Source organism: Solanum lycopersicum, chromosome 1 (genome assembly GCF_036512215.1).
Source record: "Solanum lycopersicum chromosome 1, SLM_r2.1".
Classification (NCBI taxonomy): domain Eukaryota; kingdom Viridiplantae; phylum Streptophyta; class Magnoliopsida; order Solanales; family Solanaceae; genus Solanum; species Solanum lycopersicum.
The window spans coordinates 71159176-71182597 of record NC_090800.1 but is presented as its reverse complement, the minus strand read 5'-3'; the positions used below and the strand labels follow the sequence as shown (position 1 = coordinate 71182597).

At 34.5% G+C, this 23422-nt stretch overlaps 2 protein-coding genes across 2 annotated transcripts; one reads left to right on the top strand and one right to left on the bottom strand.

Annotated features, from left to right (window-relative positions):
• The first annotated feature begins 12228 nt into the window (after window positions 1–12228).
• Window positions 12229–20691, top strand: LOC101256034 (putative E3 ubiquitin-protein ligase LIN-1). The gene is made up of 17 exons (XM_004229199.5): window positions 12229–13386; window positions 13700–13772; window positions 14080–14316; window positions 14428–14498; window positions 14589–15758; window positions 16173–16314; window positions 16730–16975; window positions 17370–17664; window positions 17761–17882; window positions 18626–18745; window positions 18928–19059; window positions 19148–19270; window positions 19374–19484; window positions 19567–19713; window positions 19777–19902; window positions 20149–20265; window positions 20526–20691. The coding sequence occupies exons 1-17, from the start codon at window positions 12656–12658 to the stop codon at window positions 20541–20543; spliced, it is 3981 nt and encodes a 1326-aa protein (XP_004229247.1). The 5' UTR covers window positions 12229–12655; the 3' UTR covers window positions 20544–20691.
• Window positions 20692–20790: 99 nt separating this feature from the next.
• LOC104647560 (uncharacterized) lies at window positions 20791–21854 on the bottom strand. The gene has a single exon (XM_026030535.2). It carries the CDS (start codon window positions 21797–21799, stop codon window positions 20897–20899), a length of 903 nt encoding a protein of 300 aa, XP_025886320.1. The 5' UTR covers window positions 21800–21854; the 3' UTR covers window positions 20791–20896.
• Window positions 21855–23422: the final 1568 nt, after the last annotated feature.

The following is a 23422-nucleotide window of genomic DNA, read 5'->3' as shown; positions in this document are numbered from 1 at the left end:
GGGGGTATAGAAATGGGGCGAGTACCCGGTTCAAGATCAATACAGAAGTCAATATCCCTATCTGGTGGCATACCAGGAAGATCTGCAGGGAACACATCCAGAAACTCACGGACCACCGAAACCGACTCAATCGAAGGTACTTGGGTAGTGTCATCCTTGAGATGTGCCAAGAAAGCTAAACACCCTTTACTAACAATTTTCTTAGCACGAAGAAAGGAGATGATATGCACCGGATTGGAAGTGTAGTCACCCTCCCAAACTAACGGATCTGTCCCAGGCTTGGCTAACGTCACCGTTTTAGCATTACAATCCAAGATCGCAAAATTCGGAGAAAGCCAAGTCATACCCGGAATTACATCAAAGTCAACAATTTCTAAGATAACCAAATCTACATAAGTGTTGCTCCCCATAAAATTCACCAAACAAGACCTATATACTTTTTCAACTATCACAAACTCACCCACCGGAGTAGAAACACGAATAGGTATGTCAAGTAATTCACAAGGTAAATTTAGACCATTAGCAAATGAAGAAGATACATAAGAAAATGTGGATCCAGGATCAAACAATATAGAATCCATGCAATCACAAACCGAAAGATTACCTGTGATGACAACATCTGATGTCTCCGCTTCTGACCGCCCAGGGAAAACGTAACAATGGGCCCTTTCGTTTGTTTTTCCGTTGCCCCTACCATGTTGTGATGTAGTGGCTTCAGTTTGCCCATCACCCCGACCGTTTTGGTGACCACCATTGGTTCAACCACCGCGTCCTCCAGAATGATGACCTCTTCCATAACCACCTCTACCTCTAACATTTGGAGGTCTGTAACTCTGTTTTGGACAATACCTCTTAATGTGTCCGATCTCCCCACATCCATAACACTCTCTAGAGTCAAGCATAGGTCTCTCAGAGAAGTGTTGACCGGTCTGAGGTGGACCCCCAACTACAGTCTGTAGTGAAGACTGAATTGGTCGGACTGAGTAACCTCCTGAACCCTGTCCTCTAGAGTAAGAACCATTAAACTCACCTCCCTTTCGAAACCTTTTTGATGTAGTTGCCATGGTGAAGTCATCTGGCTTCACTCCTTCCACCTCTACCATAAAGTCTACCACTTCTTGGAAAGATTTCGCTGTAGCCGCTACCTGTAAGGCTGAAATCCGCAACTCTGATCTCAACCCTTTCACAAAACGGCGAATCCGCTCTTGTGGACTGAAACACAGTTGGGTGGCATACCGGGATAATGCACGAAACTTAGCCTCATACGCAGTAACCGACATCCTACCTTGCTCTAGGCTCAAGAAATCATTCCTTTTCCTATCCCTCAAAGTTCGGGGGATATACTTCTCCATAAACAAGCTAGAGAATGAGGCCCAAGTCATAGGTGGTGCCTCTGTTGGTTGACACTCAACATGTGACCGCCACCACATTTTGGCGTTCCCTTGAAACTGATAACTCACGAACTCAACACCAAACCATTCTACTATACCCATCTTGTGTAGTAGCTCATGGCAGTCAACCAGAAAATCGTAAGCATCCTAAGATTCCGCACCCTTGAAGACTGGAGGTTTCAATTTCAAGAACTTACTGAAAAGTTCATGCTGATCATTTGTCATTATAGGCCCAGTAGTCAGACGTGGAAACGTGCCTATGTCCAATGAGGCATCCATACGAGGATCCATAGTGGCTGCATGTTGTACCTCTAAAACCGGAGGTGTTGGTGCAGAAAACACTGGAGGTGCCTGACCCTGATCGGACAACCCACTAAGATAAGCGAGCACCTGATTTATCATCTCTGGGGTAGGCTGGGGTGGTAATTCCTCATTTTGCACTTGTTCATTCTCCCCTTCCTCACCCTCTCTTACTACTTCCTTAGTCGGTGGAGGAGTCACTGCCCTAGTATCAGATGGACTAGGTGCTCGTCCTCTTCCCCTAGAGGACGTCCTCCCACGACCTCTACCACGGCCTCTTGCCGCTGCTCTTCCTCGAGCTACAGCCCAGTGGCTGGCTCAGACGCACCCTGTCCTGCCGGTGCTGGTGTTGGTGTTGGCGTAGTCGTTGCTCTAGTTCTAACCATCTGCGAAAGAGAGTGAATATGGTCAGATACCAATTTGTATCACCTAGATACCAATTGGATTCAAGTAGTAGCACGAAAGAAAGAATGAAAGAATGGAATTTTCCTAAAGTCTTATAGCCTCTCAAAGAAAAGTAAAGGTGTCCCCCTACCGTTCCTTAAGACTCTACTAGACTCGTTCTTGTGTGATGAGACCAACGAACCTAATGCTCTGATACCAAGTTTGTCATGATCCAAAACCGAACCGCGACTGGCACCCACACTTACCCTCCTATGTGAACGAATCAACCAATCTAAACCTTAACATTTCAATGTAATATCATCATAAAATAATGCGGAAGACTTAAACTCATTAATAAAAATCAATTCAATAACTATTATTATCCCCAAAATCTGGAAGTCATCACCACAAGAACATCTATGATCAAATTACTAAACTAAGAGTATTTCTAAGAAGCTAAAAATACATAAAAGCTAGTCCATGCCGGAACTTCAAGGCATCAAGACATGAAGAGGAAGATCCAGTCCAAGCTAGAAGCATTAGTTCACCCTGAAGATCCGGTGTGACGAAGACTGGCTAGAATTACTGCTGAGTTGAAGACGACGACACGTTTGCTGCAGTCCACAAATAACAAAGAAGAAAACATAAAAGTAGGGGGTCAGTACAAACACGGGTACTGAGTAGATATCATCGGCCAACTCAAAATAGAAAACAGTATATATCAGATAATATCATAAAATCAACTAATATCCTTAGCATGCAGCATTTACAATTACCATAACCCTTGGTTACAACACCAAGCTCATCAATGAGGACTCACGCCTCCTCATCATACTCATTTGGGAATTAGGTTCATTAGGTTGAATATATTAACATCTTTCAAGATTCATTATCTTTATTCCTCTCGTGTCGGTACGTGACACTCCGCTCCTCATTCTATCCTGGTGTCGGAACGTGACACCCGATCCATATTCTATCCTAGTACCGAAACGTGGCACCCGATCCATATACTATCCTGGTGTCGGAACGTGACACTCCGATTCTCATTCTATCCTAGTACCAGAATGTGGCACCCGATCCATATTCTATCCTGGTGTCGGAACGTGGCACCCGATCCATATTCTATCCTGGTACCGGAACGTGGCACCCGATCCATATACTATCCTGGTGTCGGAACGTGACACTCCGATCCTCATTCTATCCTGGTACCGGAACGTGGCACCCGATCCCCTAATCTCACTACTTTCATTTATCAAGCCTTCTTTTATACCAAGGCATCATCATTAACAAGAGGGTTTTGCAAGATTTTGGGATGCAATAACTTCATCATGCTTATATAATCACAATTATATAATTACATTCATGCAAGCATACAATTAAGCACATAGCAGGGTTTACAATATTATCAATACATATCATTCGCTATTAAGAGTTTACTACGAATATCGTAAGAGAAACCATAACCTACCTCCACCGAAGATTCGTGATCAAGCAAGCAAATTTTCCCAAAGCTTTGTGTTTTTCCCCTTCTCGATCGTCTCTCTCTCTATCGATTCCCCTTCTCTCTCTTTCTGTTCTTTTCTTTTTCTTATTCCAACCCTCTTTCTTTTACCCTAATTAGTATATAATTAAGAATAAAAGGTGGCAATAATGACCCACTAATTAACTTAAGGTTACCTCTTTTAACCCCCAATTAATTAGACTTATTAACATTAACCCTCTAACTTTATAATTAAAGTAGGAATAGTCCAAAACGTCCCTTAAAACGTGTAAAGAAATCCGACCCAGACTGAGATTTCGCAGTCTGTGACGGCCCGTCGCGCCTGGGACGGTCCGTCCTGCTGCCCGTCATAGAGTTCAGAGACTTAATTTCTCTGAAGAGTCTGTGACGGTCCGTCCTGCCATTCCGTTACGAAGTTCAGAGAGTCGATTTTCAGTACCCAATTTCAGATTTTCTAAGTGTTTTGAAACGAGACCATGCGACGGTCCGTCGTGCCCATGACGGTTCGTCGTGGGGTCCGTCGCCTCAACCTGTTTTTCCAGAAATAAAATCTGCTGCTCAAAACGACTAAACAGGTCGTTACATTAATCATATGCTTATTCATGAAAATATTAATACCATAATTTGCTATGTTGTAATTATAAATCACATAAAGTGTATAACTAATATATATATGTACTAGTTTTTTCTAATATGTACATCCCACCAAACGCTTAGTGGCCAATTCATGCAGACTAGTCTAAGAATAATACGTAGTTTTCCTTCATAAATTATATAATTGTGACATTTCTGACTTGTTATCAACGGATAAACCCTGTAATTTGTAAATATGGGTATATCTATCTTAAACTTTCAAAAGAAAAAAAAAACTTTTGGCCCCTCCTTTTTCTAGTGAAGTGATCTCTTTGAAACGTTTCTTTTACATTTTTGAAAGTATTTATGATCTAAGTTATAACAAAAAAAAATATTTATTTTCAATAGTCTTGGAAGCAATCCTCTATATTGTAAAAATAGAAGTTAGCCAACTACCAAGTCTTTTACTTGAGAACCTATTCAAAGTCATTACCATTTTTTTTTGCAAATAACAAAATTTTATATTTATATATATATATATATATAGACACACACACTTACTGTTATGAACTTTTACTAATTAAACTAATTATATTCCGTCAAGAATTTCCAATATTAGCTCTATAATTGAGCTTAGAGTCTATACACCTTCTCCCCTAGGGTGTCACATAAAGATCTTGTTTTATTTGCAAAAGAAACATGTGAGTTTGAACCAAATAAAAAGCAATTTAGAAAAAAAGTTGAAGAAAATCAAAATCATGCATCTGAAAAACAATGTTACCCTCTCCTACGTACACTTTGTTGTTTAGTCAATTTCAAAGAAAACAAAAAGTAACACGTCTTAATATTTTATAGCAATTTAATTTTAAAATATTCATTTCATTTCTATTGAGATTATTTATACCTATATAAATATTTATGATTTATTTTGTACAAGTTTTTTTTAAAAAAATTCTCAAACTCCATACTCAATCAAACTTCATCGTATAAATTAAGACAGAGGAATTAATAATAGGGCAACTTTCACATATAGCAAATAAAAAATTCATATTTGTATGCTATAACAAAATTTGCATAATTGCGCTCCATAGCAAACATGGAAACTATATAATTTGTTATGCATATACAGTTGAAGCAAATTGTACAAAACGAAGTGTATAAAACAAGAAAGAGAAAGACACTTGGACAGAGAACTGTGTAAAAACAAAGTGTATAAAATGAATTGTATTATTATAAGTGTATAGAATGATTATATACAATTTGAATTTGTATAAAATGAGAAAGAGAGAAAGACAAAAGAGACTTGACAAGGAATATACAATTGAATCGAATTGTATAAAACAAGAAAGTGAGAAATTAGATACAATTTGAAAATTGTATAAAACGAGAAAGAGAGAAAGGCAAAAGAAACTGGGCAGAGAGTATTTTTATTGTATAATTATAAGTGTATAGGACGAAAATATATGTACTTGCATGTGTATATACAATTTTCTCACGCTTTATACAAACAGAATTTATACATTTCGCTTCTGTTTGTATAAGTGAGAAAGGCGAGGTGGTGAGCGAGATTTAGGAGAGTGGCAAGCGAGATCTGGAAGAGGGGGACAAAAATATATGTATTTATATAATTTTCTCTGCTTTATACAATTAGAAACAATTTTTATACACTTGTGTTTGTATAAAAAGTGAGGAAGCGAGTAATAGATTGGAGGAGAGTGGCGCTTGACAATTTTTTGCAAACGTTTGCTATGGAACACAATTAAATCAAACCCTAACTACTCCATTTATTTTAGGTTATTTGTTTATTATTATATACAATTTTCTCTTAATAATATTATAGACTAATAATATATTTTCCCGTGACTGACAAAAACTTCTGTTCTTTCCCTATTCCCATCTGTATTGGGACCTTCCTCAGATTTGATTTATTGATGATTAGTTTCATGTTCTTCTCTCCTTTCGTTCATCGTTCTTATAATATAGATCATTGATCAAAGACTATTTTATTGGTTTTTATTAGTGTAATAAATAAATAGTATATATGAGGGTATAATTTAATAAGTTCGACACCTCTTTGATTTAGAGATTTATCTACGTACTAGAAACATATCTTGTTTATAAGTTCGACAAAATTAAAGCATAAATTTGTAACAATCAACTTACAACTTTTTAGCTATAAATATGTTTGATTTGATCAAAGATTATTTTATCGTTAATATCTTTTGTAATTTTTTCTAAAATACGTGCCACAAATTATAAGCCTAACTTCCCAATTCTATTTTGTCATTCATCCTTTTCACATCTTCATATTTTATCACCACTCTTTTTTACCAAATATACATACCATTACACGTTTAAACAAATGAGCAACTCTCACATATAACAAATATAGTTATAGTTTGCATAATTGTGTTTAATGGTAAATTTTATGTTTACTATGGAACTTTTAATTTGTATAGTTCGCTAGATACATCCAGTTTTATACAAATTGTACAGTTTGTATAAATTCATTTATGCATCGAAATATGTATTTGTATATTTATAAGTGTATAGGGCGAAAATATACATATGTGTATTTGTGTATATACTTTTCTCTCGTTTTATATAAACACAAACACATTTTATACATTTGTATACTGAATGGATAATTGTATACCGAAAATTGTTAATTGTATATCGAACCAGATGAGAAAAAAAATGTTTGTTGCGAATTACAAATAAAATAAACTATGATTGTAGCATTTAAAATAATTAACTCTTCTTGGCGATCAAGTAAAGGAGGTTCACATCATCCTGTGCTTGAGAAATACGTTGTTTCAGCCCTCAAATCAAGAAAAAGAAATTAGTGACAAAAATCAGGGAATACACAGAGTTGTACTTAGGGGTGTGCATCGGTCGGTTCGGTTCGGTTTTACATATAATCGGTTCGGTTTATCGGTTTACGATTTTAAAATATGTCAACCCAATAACAAACCAATAAGAAATTTTTTATTGATTTATTGGTTTATCGGTTTTTGATATTATCGGTTCGGTTTCGGTTAACCCAATAAGAAAATATTGATCAAATAATATAATATAGTACATATGTTATAATTACATGTTACCAACTTACCGCCAAAACATAATAGAAAACTTTGAATGTTGATCAAATTACTAACATTCACAAACTTGCAAAAGCTATCGCCTACAATTACGAACTAGAATTAAAACTAAAATAAAATATTTCAATGAGACAATCTTGAACAATTGCTTGATCCACCAGATAATCAACAAAGTTCTCACCAATTTCCTAACCAAAAAATCACATAGCCTGAAAAGCTAATATTGAATCTATTTATGTATTAAATTATGTATATTTAATATTAAGGAAGGGTAAAGTAGTAAATAACTATCGTCTTATTGGGTTATCGGTTTACCCAATAACCCAATAGAAAAAACCGAAACCGACCCAATAACCCAATAATTATTTTTTCTAAACCCATTAAAAACCCAATAACATTTTATCGGTTCGGTTTATTGGTCGGTTCGATTTTTGCACACCCCTAGTTGTACTTACAAATTTGAGTAAGAAAATCATTTTTTTACATTTGTTTCGTAATTGCAGTTATTTATTAAATACATAATTAATTATTTGTCAAAATTTATTCATACTATTCAATAATGTTACTCAAACGCTTATGAGTTAGTTTCAATTAATTAAATATATCACGAAATAATATATATTATGTGAATGATGTACTGCAAAAGAAGATAAGTGTCAATCAGAATGTCATTTTCTTAGGAATATTGGATGTGAACTATTATTATCTGGACCATATAAACACATATTCATATCTCAATCCTTTTCTAAATCCAAAAGCCGAATAGATGTCTCAACAAATCTGAAATATTAGAAGAGTAACTGTATCAAATTATGCCATTAATGAATCAACAAGAGAATTATTGATTGATAATTTGTTGTTGATTATTACCATTACTTTTACTATAATGAGAAGGAAAGGAGGAGAGTTGGTAGAAAAAAAGAGCTTTGTGATTTTGTTCGATTATATTTATATTATTTTGAAGATAGAAGGGGATAAAAAGGGACTAACCAATGTAACAGAAGTCAAGTCTTTTTCATGACACCTTGGCTTGTCTATCATAATATGGAATTTTCCTATCAAACAAATTTACATAATGCATTCTTTCATTCTCACACCAAACATTTTGATCTTATATATGCCCCACAAGGATTTATAAGTACTTCTACAAAGAAAAACTATATATAAGTAAGTTTCTCGACTAGTTAAAATTAGTTAAAATTTCAATTACTTTGTTTACGATTTATGTAACGATTGGGTTCCGTCGTAATAGAAAAGTCAACAGGAAAAAATTTTGGGTCGGAAAACTTTTTCGTAATAACTTAAAATTTTTCAACGTAGTTTAAATTTGGACGAAATCAAAGTCATTAACGTCTAGAAAAATCTGATAACAATTGGGTGGTCTAATTATGAATTTGATCATATTAGTAGATAACTAAGACATTAAAGAATCCGTACGACTTTACGGAATTGAATTCGGGCGAGTAGAACTCTCGTAATTGATCAAACTGTGAACATGTAGTTTTTGAGTGTCGTTGGTTGAAGGTGTGTTGTCAAATAGGAGTTTAGGATTCTTAAATTGACTCGATGATTCCGTGCAAGCCTCTGAGGCGGGATTTCTGCCACCAAGGCTTGGGCATTATGGCGGGCTGGAGGCCGCTATAACAGGACAGTCGCGATTTAAATACAAAATAAACCCCCAAAACGTCTTTATTCTGCAACATTCGAACTTGAGAGCTAAGGAACGAACCCAAGGGTTTTCTTGACATTTTTCCACCATTCTTGAGGTTAAAGGTAAAATTTTAACTCCTTGAATCCGCTTTTCGATCCGTAGAACGTAATCTAATGGGTAATTGTCAATGGGGAAAGATTTTGATATGGAATTTAGGGTCGAAAAAACCCTAATTGAGAGATTGGGATCAGGGGTTTGATCTAGGGTTGATAGGATTGTAGTAATTCAGATTATTAGTTATTGTTTATTGATTCCCGTATTATATTGATCGTTTGTAGACCAAGAACAAGTGGAATGAATCTGGAGAGGGAAAATCAAGTTTCTTATAGGGGTTCATACTTTGTTCGAGGTAGGTGATGATTGTAATTTTATGCTTGTGTGATATATGTTAGTTCTTGCTTCATTATAATATGTGAATGTTGCATTATTGATCACGATAGTTGTAAATGAGATAGATGAATGATGAATGCCATGAATCATGACTTGATTGTATGGTTATAAGAATGTACTTGTGATTGTGATTGTGACTTGTTGAATGGATCGGATGTTGCATTTCAACACACTAACTTGGATCGGTTGCCACGTTCTGTCATAAATATGAGATCCGTTGTCACGTTTCAACATAATCATTGGATTGGGTACCACGTTTCGACATGCTAACTTTTTGGGTTTGGATTCCATGAGAGGACCAATGAGTTGACATAAACGTATATCTTGAGAAATGTGAAATTATACGTTGTTCGTTAAATGATGATGATATTGTATATGTTCGGTGTATGCATGTTACTATTATACTGTATTAGCTTATGTATATTGCACTTAGTGGGATAGCCGTGTGATCCTACCAGTACATTGTGGTTGTGTATTGATATCGCACTTGCTCTTTCTTTCTTGAGTACAAGGCATCTTCAGGCGGTTATTGACAGATCTCGCTTAGAAGATCAGTGACCTCCCATTTTCCTTTAGACTTTGGTTCATTGTTAGATGTTTAGTACATTGTCTTTCAAGTTCTAGGCATTTATTCGACAATTTGTTGTTAGATTTTTTGAAAGTTTATAGGAACTTCAGTTCTTAGTCATTTAAACCTGCTTCCGTATCTTTAAATGCTTGGTTTCGTATTACATAATTAGTATAAATGATTCTCCCACTGAAGGATTAGCGTGAATGTCAATCACGATGATCAGCGTCGTGACAATCTATTTAACTATTTCATAAACCCCTTTGTTCTTTATTATATGACAATAAAAAATATTGATTTAAAAGTATTAATAACATTTTTCATGCTAGTACATTCTAGGAAAAAATTACATAAATATATAACTTAAGATATCATAATCTCTAAAAAAATATTTATTATTTAAAAAATTACAAAATCTCTTTTTTCCTTTGAACTATATTCATATTAGTGTATCCGATACTTAAAAATTCATTAATTTATATGAATTTTTTTATTTATTTTTTTATGTATAACACGTTTAAAGAACTAGTCCCGCTATAATTACAAAATTGAAAATCCTGATTTTCTTCCTTTGCGGTACACAAATTCGAACCGAAATACTAAAATATGCATGTCAAAGATTTAATACAACATTTTCTGTTTTTTTAACATAAAAAACTGAATAGATATTATTGTAGTATTTTCTTGGGGAGCTTTTCAATTTTCAATTAAAAAAAATAGTAATGTTTTTTTTTTTTTTTCTGAAAGAGCCAAGGAATCGAGGAAGTAGGACAGTAGATATATATTATAGGTGAGAAGGTTCCAACAAGGTCACGTGAAATATTTTAATAGTATATGATTTCTGAGGAGTCAAAGATTCTAAAATCCAGAGTAGTTTTCATGTGGCTCTTCATTAAATTAATTTTATTATTATCCTTGTTATATTTTTTTGATTTTTTAGTGGTAGCTATTCAATTATTTTAAATTAATCACATAATATAGGGCTTTATTCGGAGAAAAACTCTCCTTAAATGATTTTTGTATACTAACTCAATATTTAAATTTAAAATAACTATTTAAAAAATAGCGATAAAATTCATTTCGCCCCGAACTATTATCATTGTTAAGTGAACGTATATATATATGGCACCTTTTTACATCATAACATTGGGAATAACAATGATTTTCTTGGTTAGAAGTTGTAGTTTCCCGGTCAAAAATTTACAATATCTTTTTCGTCTTGTTTTCATGCTTTTGCTTTTAGGAAACATTTTGTAAAGCATTTGTTATAATGTCATAGTTTGCGCATGAGAAGAGTCCACAATTTACAAATTAGGATTATATTATTACTATGTCACTGAAGCACTTTAAGTTCTTCTTACAATTCTACTTTAATTTGTTGCCTCCACATAATAAAAAATGAGAGGATTATGAAGAGCTTAGAATTTTCAATAAAATTTCACATTACGAAACTTACCTACTTTGTGCACACTATAATATTAATTAATATTGGATGAGGTACTACTAAGGTGTAAACAAATTATTGTGGAAAAGATGACTTATTTTTTGGTTTTTATTTTTCATTTTTTGTTCTAATATAAAGCATTCTCACAAGAGCATCTTCTTTGCTTTTCTCTTCTTTGGTGCCTGTGGACACCGACACGTAAATTGATAATTATAATTTGTTTAACTTTAATAAATATATTCATATAATAGAGTATTATGAATTTTCGACAATTAAAAATATCTTAATATATCATACAAATACATTACACATGTAAAAAATAACTTCTTTTTTTAATTATTTACAATTCAAATACATTTTAATTAAATTAGAGTTAACTCTTGAACATTTAATCTATATTGCATATTTGTTAGTACTAATACTTTAAAGATAAAAGTACTAATTGACAATTTCCAAATAAATCAAAAGAAAAAGGAGGAAATGGACATGTAAGCGTCAAACAGCGCAAGTATTTAGAAAAGCGACAAAGTTCAGACTAGACAGAATGCCACGCCACGGAAGCAGTAAAGAAGATAAATAAGTACCAAAAATAACAAAAAGAATTAATATTTTATTAATTAAATGACTATATAACAAAAAAGGGGAAAGCGTTAAACTAATTAAATGACCATATCCACACCTTTTTCCACCAATAATTTTCCACATATTAAAGTTAAACAACACCACCGTCTTCTACAGGTGCACCATGATATAAAGCTAATAATTATGTTATCACTTAGAATTGAAAGAGACAATAACACAATAAGGCACTCCTAAATATAGAATTAAACAATAATCACGCTTAGCAATGTCCAATTATTTCATTAAGAGGGAATCTTGCGATCTGTTCAATTAATTATCGAAGAAAACTGTGGTGTGATGAATAAAATTCAATTAGAAGTCGAGCTCTAGTCTCGAAAAGGGAAAAAACCCTCTTACTAGACATGGTTATACCGAAAAACTCTACAACACCGACACCAAATTAGTTGGCATTAACTATATGAATCAAAATCAATCCACACAATTCAAGTTTACTGAGTAAAGACAATAACCTCAAACATTTGTCTTTTTATTTCTATAATGTAAAACTTTCCCTCCATTAATGGGGGCAACGGCCATATCTTTGTCTGTAGCATAGGGTCCCCTAAAAGACGCAGAATTTGGCAACAATCACGAGCAAAGAATACAGAAAAAGCCACTCTACTACACTTATCTGTAAAACACTATTTCTTCTTCTTCTTCATGAGGCCAAAATGTCACATAATTCAATGGCTACTCTCTCTTCTTCCACTCCTCCAGTATTTTCATATGATGATGATAAACTAGACCTCGAGTCGGTACGCAAAGTCGTTGTAGTTATAAATCAGCACATAACTGCATTGCTAGCAGATACAAAATCTTGGAAATCATTGAAATTGAAATGCAGTTCCAAGCTTGATGTTTGTAGTAATAGAGGGTACCTTGAGTTTTCGGAGCAGTCGATATTGTCAAATCTTTATTGGGGGATAGAGAGTATAGAAGCAGCACTTCAAGCAAAATGGAGTCAAGAGAGAACATCAAGGCTGCAGAATTCAGAGATTATGCTTCAAGTGCCAGCTTCACTTGATGAACATGGAGAAACAGCAGGAATTCCAAACAGTTATTTGACAGGCTACTCATACTTTTACCTCTCTGTTGTTAGAAAACTCCAAGGGGATGAGTGGCAGGTTGCTATGCATTTTCTCCAAGCTCTTGCGGTTTCTCCTAGGCTTCTTCATACTGAAATTGCTACCGAACTCTGCAGACAGTTATCGGTCTTATGCATTGAGAAGGAACCATATTCCAAAGATGAGAATGAAGTCTATGCTATGATGGTAAAGATGGCCAGGAGATACAAAGCTTGGCTTATGTATTATCAAATTATGTCTTCTGGAGAAGACGGCTCTCTGAGGAATGGTGAGTCCAGCAGCGTGACTTCAACTCAACATGAATTACAACAGATAATGTAAGTTTTCTAGACTGTTACAGATAAGCAGTCTTTAAATTGCACACTACATTTAGCAATTAGAGTATTAAACATTTCTGATAAGAACACAACCTTGGCAAAGCTTTAATACTGAGAAAACTTCAGTGGAAATGAATAATATTAGGTGAAGTCAAAAGAAGACCTATTGAAATGGATCGGATGATTCTTGTCAAAGTATGATTAAATTTTAGCAATTTTATGAGTCCAAGCTCTAAAACTGACATTTTAGAAGCACAAGATTGGAACAGTTCAGCAAAAGCTCATTCTCATCCAAATTATGTCTGTTTAACAGGAGTAAGAAGTCCAGAAGCACAAGATCTTCAGATTCATGTAAGAATGAAAACACGCAGTGCAGCTCTTCAAATGTAAGTATAACTGATCCTCTTGGATAAGTCTGAGCACGATGCCAAAAATTCTGCCTTTGACACATAACTGGAGCATTACTTGATATGGTTATGTCATGTAGAGTAGGCCATATGAAGGTCACAAAAATGAAAATAGAAAAGAATCTATACAGACACTAGTAATGGTCAAGATGAGGGCAAACAACAAAATGTACAGGGGTCTCAAATTCAAAACTTTCATCAGTGTTTTCTCATCTTTTTCTATGTTTAGTCAGCCCCTAATTGTTTCAGTTTGTATGACTTTCAAATTAATAGAACATGAATGCAGTTTGAGAAGGTGCATCCATTTAATGCCAAAAATGATGCTAAGAACGAGAAAGAGGAGACAATTATCACATCCAATGAGTGCACAAAGGAAAAACAGGTAGCTATTACTGAACTGAGTGGTGTAGCAGAAATACCCAAGAACATAACCACCAAATGCCTCAAAGATATATTGCTTGATTCAGAGTCAGAGACATTTGATTTCAGCAGCAGCAGTTCTGCAAGTGAAAATTTTCATGAGGTAATATCTTGATTATGAAAGCCACGAAAAATATAAGTTGAATTGAATAGCCCTTTGAGAACTAAACACTCACACAAGCATGCACACAATCTCATCATCTTTTTTATTCAGGAATATGCAGAAGACATGGAAATCACTTCAAAACGGAGCCTACAAAATCAGCAAACAGAGGATTTTTATCAGTTCAGTCCCCACTCACCTGTTTTAAAATTTAGCCTGATACCTGAGTAGGCCTGAAATTCACATTAACTCAACTAACTCAATGAATACAGGAACCAAAAATCTTCTCGCTCCTCACTGTTTTTGGAAAGCTTGGTTTGTAAATCGCAAGTTTCAGGACTAAGACACAACGAAGGAAACAGAGCAGAAATCACTAACTCGCTCTCCAGAAGATTCTCCGGTTCATTTAGTCATACTGATTTATCCGCAGAAGGAATCAGAGGCCTCAAAACGCACATACATATGAGTGGTAACAATGAAGCACCAATAATGCAACAGGGCTTACAGATGATTGATAGTAGATCTGATGGATATCCGATGTCCATGACTTTACGTGATTATCAGCTCTGTAAAACACAGCACCCCAGGATTTCTTCACGGCAAAAGAACAGGTGCAAGAAGACCTTAAAAGAAATATCTGAATACTCTGAAGAAAATTCTCAAGCAGAACAAGCAGCACTACTTGAGAAAATAATTTCAAAGTTGTGTTTCTCAGAAGAGTTTGGGGATTATAAAGACTACACAGTTGACCTTACAACAATATATGAACTACTGAACAACAAAACAGGACTCAAGTATTCTTTGCTAAAAGACATAATCATTGATCAACTTTTGAGGGCTATATCGACATCCAGAGAAGAACATGTGATACGAGAATCAGTATCAGTCCTATCAATTATTATTTCAAGGAACAGATCACTTGTTGATGATGTGAAGAGGAAAGGGTTACAATTGAATCATTTAGCAACTGCTCTTAAGAAAAATGTTCATGAAGCGGCTATACTAATTTACTTAATAAATCCATCTCCTGCAGAAATCAAGACATTAGAACTTTTACCTTGTCTTGTGGATGTGGTGTGTGCTTCAAACAATTACAAATGTAGCCTAAGAACACTGCGGATAACACCTCCAGCGGCGTCATTGATGATTATGGAAGCACTAGTCACGGCATTCGACTATACATCGAGTGAAACACAATTAGCTGTGATCAGCTCACCTGAAGTACTCTCAGGGCTCTTGGATGTCTCAAGAAACAACAACCTGGAAGAAATTATTGCTCTGGCAGCTGTTCTTATCAGATGTATGCAATTCGACGGTCAATGCAGAAAACAGATAAACCATTCTGCTCCACTGGCTCCATTTATCTCTCTTTTGAGAAGCAATTATGAGCGTGCAACGTCAATTGCATTGGAGTTTTTCCATGAACTGCTGAGAATTCCAAGGTATGAAACTATCTACCTGTTCACCATTTTCTTTATTCTAAGCTGGGAAGATAATGACATTGATGATTGATCACGATAAGAACTCTCAAAGAAATGAAAACTGAAAGGTAATCATCAGCATGGGAGTGGGGATAATGGCGACGTAATATGTAAGCTAAACTTTTGTTCTTAGAATCAAATCAGTGACACCTTTACCGGGGTTTTAATTCACCATAATTTACTACCTTATGAACGAATCCAACAAATCGAATTATTATCTCATCTTAAAAATGTACCCTAATTAAACAAAGAGACCATAAACAATATCTTCTTCCTTATACAGAATACTTCTCAGAAGTAAGTTACTGCTTACTTTTATACCTTATAGATGTGATCAAGAAGATTTCAGGACATATTTAATCTCTTTTGCATCAGGTCATCAGCCATTGAGGTGCTGCAGAAAATACAACAAGACGGAAGCAACAACAATAAGTGTGCATTATTACTTCTCATCCAAAAGTCACAACCTGAGTACAAAATTTTGGCAGCGAATTTGTTGCTTCAGTTAGACATGCTGGTAAGCATATCGAAGTGTTGTCTTTCAAAGTATCTGGAAAAAAATGTGCGAGGATAAAAGAACGAGCAGGTTTACGTAACTAAACACCTGCAATAGAACAGCGCATCTTGAGCTTAGGATCTCCCAACATATAGGGATATCACGATTTCATGATATTGGACACCGAATTACACAAGAAAAACAGAAAAACAAAAAAAAAATTACATTTTATAGCTTAAGAAAGTTATCAAGAAACACTACACAGCAGAAAACCTGGAAATGTTTATTTTTTTTAATTCTTTCTACAGCCATAAAGTCACAATTTACCTATAGCTGGTTGCATCCCTATATAACTAAGGTTATACGAATCCATATATCTTTTACATTTACTTCCATAAGGTGTCACCATGAACCTTTGATGATGTCAAATTTTCAGGAAGAAACATCAGGTAAATTTGTATATTGTGAAGAGGCTATGGAAGCTCTACTCGAGTCAGTATCGTGTGAAGAGAATTCTGCAACACAGGCTCTATCAGCATTCATCCTATCAAACCTTGGTGGAACCTTCTCTTGGTCAGGAGAACCTTACACAATACCATGGTTGCTTAAAAAGGCCGGTTTGACTTCCTTGCCACACAAGAACATGATAAAGAATGTTGACTTTTCGGATAAATGTCTACAGGTAATTTTTTCTTTCAAGATCCAATTTAGCCTTGTGCCCTCTAATATTACCCAGTATTCTCCCCATTTCAATTTTGTCTGGTTATGCATTTACCCAGGGCTACCATTCATTACCATGCGGAAATAATAATTTTAATCTTGATTTTTTCTTCTTCGTGAAGAAGTTTATACTGTTTATATTTGCTTAGAGGCACTAAGGTCCACACTGAACTTGGCTACCATGTATTTTTTTTTACAAATCCTTGAGCCAAGGGTCTGCCAGAAACAACCTCTCTACCTCCCTTGGTAGGGGTAAGGGTAAGATTTGCGTACACTCTACCCTCCCCAGACCCCACTTGTTGAATTACTGCACGCATGAGTTGTTTACTTGTTCTAAAGACTCCATTAACTAACAGGACAATGGCATAGAGACATGGTGTAGCAAAGTAGCGAGGCGCTTCTTAAAGTTTGGAAGTCCTCTATTCCATGCTTTAGAGAAAGGACTTGAGAGCGAATCAAGAAGTACCTCCCGAGATTATCTTGCTGCTACTGCATGGCTGGGGTCTGAAATCACGAAAGCCCCTGATGATTTGAGATATGCAGCCTGTGAGATTTTACTTAGTAGAATCGAGCAATTTGTTCATCCAGGACTGGAGCTTGAAGAAAGGCTACTAGGATGTCTTTGTATCTATTATTATACTTCCGGAAGAGGTAAATATCTAAATATGCACTAATCACCAAATGCATAAGTTGACTTGCTTTCACTTCAAAATTAAAATTTGTGCCTGAGATTGGAAACTCTTACAGGGATGAAAAAGCTAGTCAACTTTTCAGAAGGAGTTAGAGAGTCACTAAGACGCCTTTCCAACATGAGTTGGATGGCAGAAGAATTACTTAAGGTTGCTGACTATATCCAGCCAAACAAATGGGTAAGTAGACACCAGTTTTCTTTCTTATATATTGTGGCTGTAGCCTGTATGTGATGTTAACAGAACCATAATGCAATCATTTATACCAGTCATCTCTAACTGATCATCGCATCTAATAGAAGTGAATGTATAGAACTTGCATCATAAACAAGTAAACTATAACTTCTTAACAATTAGCCACATCCTTGGAAGAGCTGTAACAAGGTTGGCAACTATATCAGTTAACATGTTAGAATAAATTCCATAGTGTCAAAAAGACTACAAGGACCTTTTCCTGCATAGGAACCGAAACTTATCCTTTAACACTAAAATGTAGAATAAGGATTACAGAAAACTTCAAAAGGCAGAGATGCATTCACAAATATGTTTGGTAGATCACTGAGTCAACACCAGAGATGGAGGTGTCGTGTTGTCATGATGCATGCATGAGAAATAATTACTCCCTCGTTCCCATTTTACGTGACACTATTTGACTGGGGGCAAAGTTTAGAAAGAATTGAAGATTTTTTACGCTTGTGGTCTAAAAACAAGTCTTGGATATCATGTGGTTGTAAATCATTTCAGTAAGGGTAAAGTGAGAATTTTGAAGTTATTTGTTTCTAAATATAGATAGAAATGTGACATTTTTCTGCGACAATCCAAAAAGGAAAGTGTGTTACATAATTTGGGACATAGGGAATAGAGTATATCATGATACAATTCTTCATTTCTAACTCAGTTTTTCTTCACAATGGTAAGAGCAGAGAATATCTTGTGTTCACACACAAATTCTCGAAATGAGTAGTAACCATAGTGGAGCAGTAACATCGCTCACCTACTATAATGGAGAGCTTTACAGTGGACATGCAGATGGTTCAATCAAGGTTAGCTACTTTTATGTGCTTCATACTTCTTGCCTCTAAGTTTAAGGTTCACATTAACAAAGAGGATAATGACCTCTCATTAAGTCGTATTCAGGGATGTTAAGTTGTCCCTAGATATGTCTGTAGAGTGCTCATTTGTGTTAGATTTGTAATGTAACATATCTGATGGTTTTACATCATAGGCATGGGACATTAAAGGACAAGAAGCCACACTTGTTAGGGACGTGAGGGAGCATAAAAAAGCTGTGACATGCTTTACAATTTCTGAATCAGGGAATTGCCTGTTGAGTGGTTCTGCTGACAAATCAATAAAGGTAACCAGTAACCAATCAAATTTTATGTTAAATATGATTGAATCCGTCTAAAAATGCATTTATTGGATGAGTTTTTCTTTTTCCGCAGATCTGGCAAATGTTTGAAAGAAAGCTTGAATGTACAGAAACTATACTGACCAAAGATCCAATTCAAAATATCAACACGCATGGGGAACTAATTTTTGCAGTTACCCAGAGCCACAAAATGAAGGTAGATATAAATGATCATCACATTCTGACAAAAGAGCCTAAGTCAAGTTTAGAAACTATTTTTAAGATGCTACATTAAATTACCAAGACGTGTTCTATTATAGGTGTTTGATGGATCACGGAAGGCCAGTAAATATTTCAAGAATAAATCCATAAGGTGTGGAACATTGATAAACGGAAAGCTGTATATAGGCTGCACAGACTCAAGCATACAGGTCAGATCAAAGATCTTGTTTCATGTCATGTAATACAACTCATTCAGCAATTGAGTTACATATATATAATAACTAAATACAGGAGTTAGCTATACCAAACAGCAGGCAGCAAGAGATCAAAGCACCATCAAAGAGTTGGAGTATGAAAAACAAGGCTGTGAACTCATTAGCTGTATATAAGGACTGGTTATACAGTGCAAGTTCAACAATTGAAGCTTCACATATAAAGGTAACAAATCCAACTTGTTGATGTGGAGCAAGTACCTTTCCATTGACACCCCCACTGATGCAGGACTGGAAAAAAAACAAGAAACCACAAATATCAATGTCGCCAGAAAAGGGAGGCAATGTGTTGGCAATGGAAGTAGTGGAGGACTTCATATATTTAAATTGCAGTGTGTCAATGAGCAACATCCAGGTACTGGCATATCTTACATAGAAACTAAGATTTAATTTTGATAATTCTAGAAAACCACGTTCCCAATGGAAAAATGAAGCTCTATCTACTGGATGAAAATCACCTTGGGGCAGTAAATGATTCAATAATGAGTACTAAATAAATGCTCATTACTCAACTCACTTGCACAAAATCTACCATGTTAAGTAAACCTTCATCTCTAAACAATCTGCTGCATACTAACCGATGAATACATGACACAACCAGATTTGGCTGAGAGGAACACAGCACAAAGTTGGAAGATTATCAGCAGGAAGCAAGATAACAAGTCTTCTAACTGCAAATGACATAATTATATGTGGTACAGAAACAGGAATGATTAAGGTTTGTCTATTCAACTTCTACTCAAAAAAACAAAGAATTATTATAAGGCAAATGGAACTCTTGACAGTCCACATTGCCAAACAAACATGTTTATCATGTAATACACACCTTCCTATATGGAGTGTCAAAACTTCCACTACCTTTTTGGTATCCTCCCTTCAGAACTCTTTAATGAAGAAGGGCGCAATGTTTATTGGGTTTTTTTTTCTAACATAACGGTACTAACTAATTTCTTTGACTTCTATTGTTAAAAATGGCAGGGTTGGATCCCCCTGTAGTGGTATATTGCAGGTACAGGATAAGTGTAGCAAAAACATAGTACAGAAGGAAGAAGCAATCTGATTCCATATTATGTAGAGAGAAGTGCAGTGTAATTATATCATTCTACTTCAAATAATTTTACATGCTAAATCAATCTTAGATGAATGCTATGCCTGTTTTGCTTCTTTCTTTTTCTTACTTATAAAGGGATGTTAGCAAGACTAAAAAGGAATTACCTTAATTCTTGCTACACGACAATAGAAGTAAAACCTGCAAAGACTGAATATTTATTTAAAGAATTTCTCACAAAAAATCTACAAGTTAATTCACAGCCATGGAAGTAATTAAAGAAAAAATAAAAAAAAATTGATCATGACCAGAGAGAGTCAAGAAACTGAGACTCCAGCAGCTTTTCTCTTGTACTTTCCAAGTGTGCCTTCAACAGCAAGAGTTCATTCACGTTATGACATGCTTCAACATTGAATGAATCCCACGTACCACTCTGCCCAGAGGATGAACAATGTGTTTCAACATTGAATGAATCAGACATACCACACGACTCAGAGGATGAACAATGCGTTTCAACATTGAACGAATCCCAAATACCATTCGACCCAGATGGGATTCCTGAGGATGAACAATGCCTTTCAAGATTGAATGAGTCCCACATACCACTCTGCCCAGAGGATGAACAAGGCCTTTCAAGATTGAATGAATCCCACATACCATTCTGCCCAGAGGATGAACAAGGCCCTTCAATTATATTGAATGAATCCCACATACCATTCGACTCACAAGGCCTTCCAAGATTGAATGAGTCCCACATACCACTCTGCCCAGAGGATGAACAAGGCCTTTCAAGATTGAATGAATCCCACATACCATTCTTCCCAGAGGATGAACAAGGCCCTTCAATTATATTGAATGAATCCCACATACCATTCGACTCACAAGGCCTTTCAAGATTGAATGAGTCCCAAATACCATTCGACTCAGAATGCGTTTGAAGATTGAATGAATCCCAAATACTATTTGACTCAGAATGCGTTTGAAGATTGAATGAATCGGAAATACCACAAAGCGTTTCCACGTCCCCACAAGTGTAGGGTTTTCCTGAGGAAGAGAAAACAAGAATGGCAACTTTAGCACCAGTCTTGGATTCAAGTTGCACAGCTTTCTTGAAAAGTCCTTTGCGTCTCTTCGAAAATGCCACCTTTCTTGCTGATTCTTTAGTGATTTTCTTAATTTCAATTTTCTGCTTCCCTTTACCCATCCGTCTTCTTCCTTTATCTCCAAGTATAACTGTTCTCTACTACGAATGTGCAGGTATATATTAACCAAAAAATCTAAAATGAGTTAGAAGCATGTGTATAAAAAAAAAAAAAAAAGAGTTGCGCGAAAATCAAATAAAAATATAACAAATTTTTATCAGTTTAATAAAAATATTATTGGATTAATTAATAATTTTTAATATTGGATTATTAACTAAATTAATAACCAATTAAGATGATAGTAATTTACTACTTATTCTTCCTAATGTATTAAATATATTGATAATAAACATAACTAGACGATAATCCATACTTTATATACAGGGTACACACTTCACATTTTAGGGTATTTATACTTCACACCAAAATTTTCATAGTATATTTTAATTGTAACATGTAATTGTAGTTTTTATACTACATCTACTTTTATTGATGTAATTTTTCATTATATTAGTAATGCAGGATTTAGTAGTGCAGGGATTATTTTTTAGCAAGTGTTTGGTTCATTATTTCCTACCTAGTCTTATGTTTGGTTTAAAACTTTAGAAAAAAATTATTTCCTATTATACCCTTTAGTTATTGTAAGATTATGTTTCTTTTAACTAGTCAAGTTAAATACTAAAAAATATATTAAAATATTATTAATTTTGGTGTGATATGTCACATGGTATATTTCTAATTTTTTTGTTGGTCAAATATACCTTGAACTTAACATGATTTTAAGGCTACTTAAATTGTTCAAATACGCTTAGCTTATTTAAAAAAAAAAAATAGTTCACGTGGTCAGTTAACGAACTACATTTAAATACAAAAAAAAAATAAAAATCAACCCAATATAACAACTCAAACATGGAGAAAAAAATATTAGTTTGTGAAATCATCAAATTAGATGAAATAAATTTGGAGAATTAAACGAACATTTATAAATATTCTTATATAAATTAAAAAAAAGAACATGAATTACAAAAAAAAATAGGAAAAAAGATTTGGGGATGATTTAGTCATTTAAGGGGTCTTATCCAAGGATTGCTAAACCTTGTATTAGCTATCCCTCCCTTTCCTAGGGATAAAATAAGACCTTGTATGAGGTATAATTAATCCATGGATTAGGTTAAATAAAGTAACCAAACAATGTTTTTGTTGGACTATATTTTAGTCCATGGATTGTTTTGATTAATACTTCCTACCAAACGGGTTCTTATAGTTGTTTGGTTGTTTCAATGTATTATGTTAAATTGTTAAAGAAGTAAGAAGTCATATTTCTTTTTAGGAAAAATTACTTGGATTGATACATTTAAATAAATAATTATTGATTTTTGTGATACTTTTTATTTATTATTATTTATAACAATATTATGTTAATTTTGTAACATGTATTAAAAGTGAATTATATATTTAATATATATGTATTATAACTGTTTTTAAATATATTATGCTTATTTGGTAAGAAATTGACATATTGAATTAAAAATGTATTTAAAATGTGTGATGAATGTATTATTAATCTATGAAAGTTGTACTATGTGTGAATAATAAATTATTCTTTGTAATGTGTACTAAAATTGCATCATAAATGTATTAAAAGTTATCAAGTGAAAAAAATATTAATTTTTATAAATAGTAAA

What these genes read in the sequence shown, in the direction of transcription:
- LOC101256034 (XM_004229199.5), top strand. Translation starts at nt 12,656, where the DNA reads ATGTCACATAATTCAATGGCTACTCTCTCTTCTTCCACTCCTCCAGTA. An exon ending in TGCTTCAGTTAGACATGCTG is followed by an intron (nt 16,315 to 16,729) that starts GTAAGCATATCG and finishes TCAAATTTTCAG; the next exon opens with GAAGAAACATCAGGTAAATT. An exon ending in TTATTATACTTCCGGAAGAG is followed by an intron (nt 17,665 to 17,760) that starts GTAAATATCTAA and finishes AAACTCTTACAG; the next exon opens with GGATGAAAAAGCTAGTCAAC.
- LOC104647560 (XM_026030535.2), bottom strand. Translation starts at nt 21,799, where the DNA reads ATGGGTAAAGGGAAGCAGAAAATTGAAATTAAGAAAATCACTAAAGAA.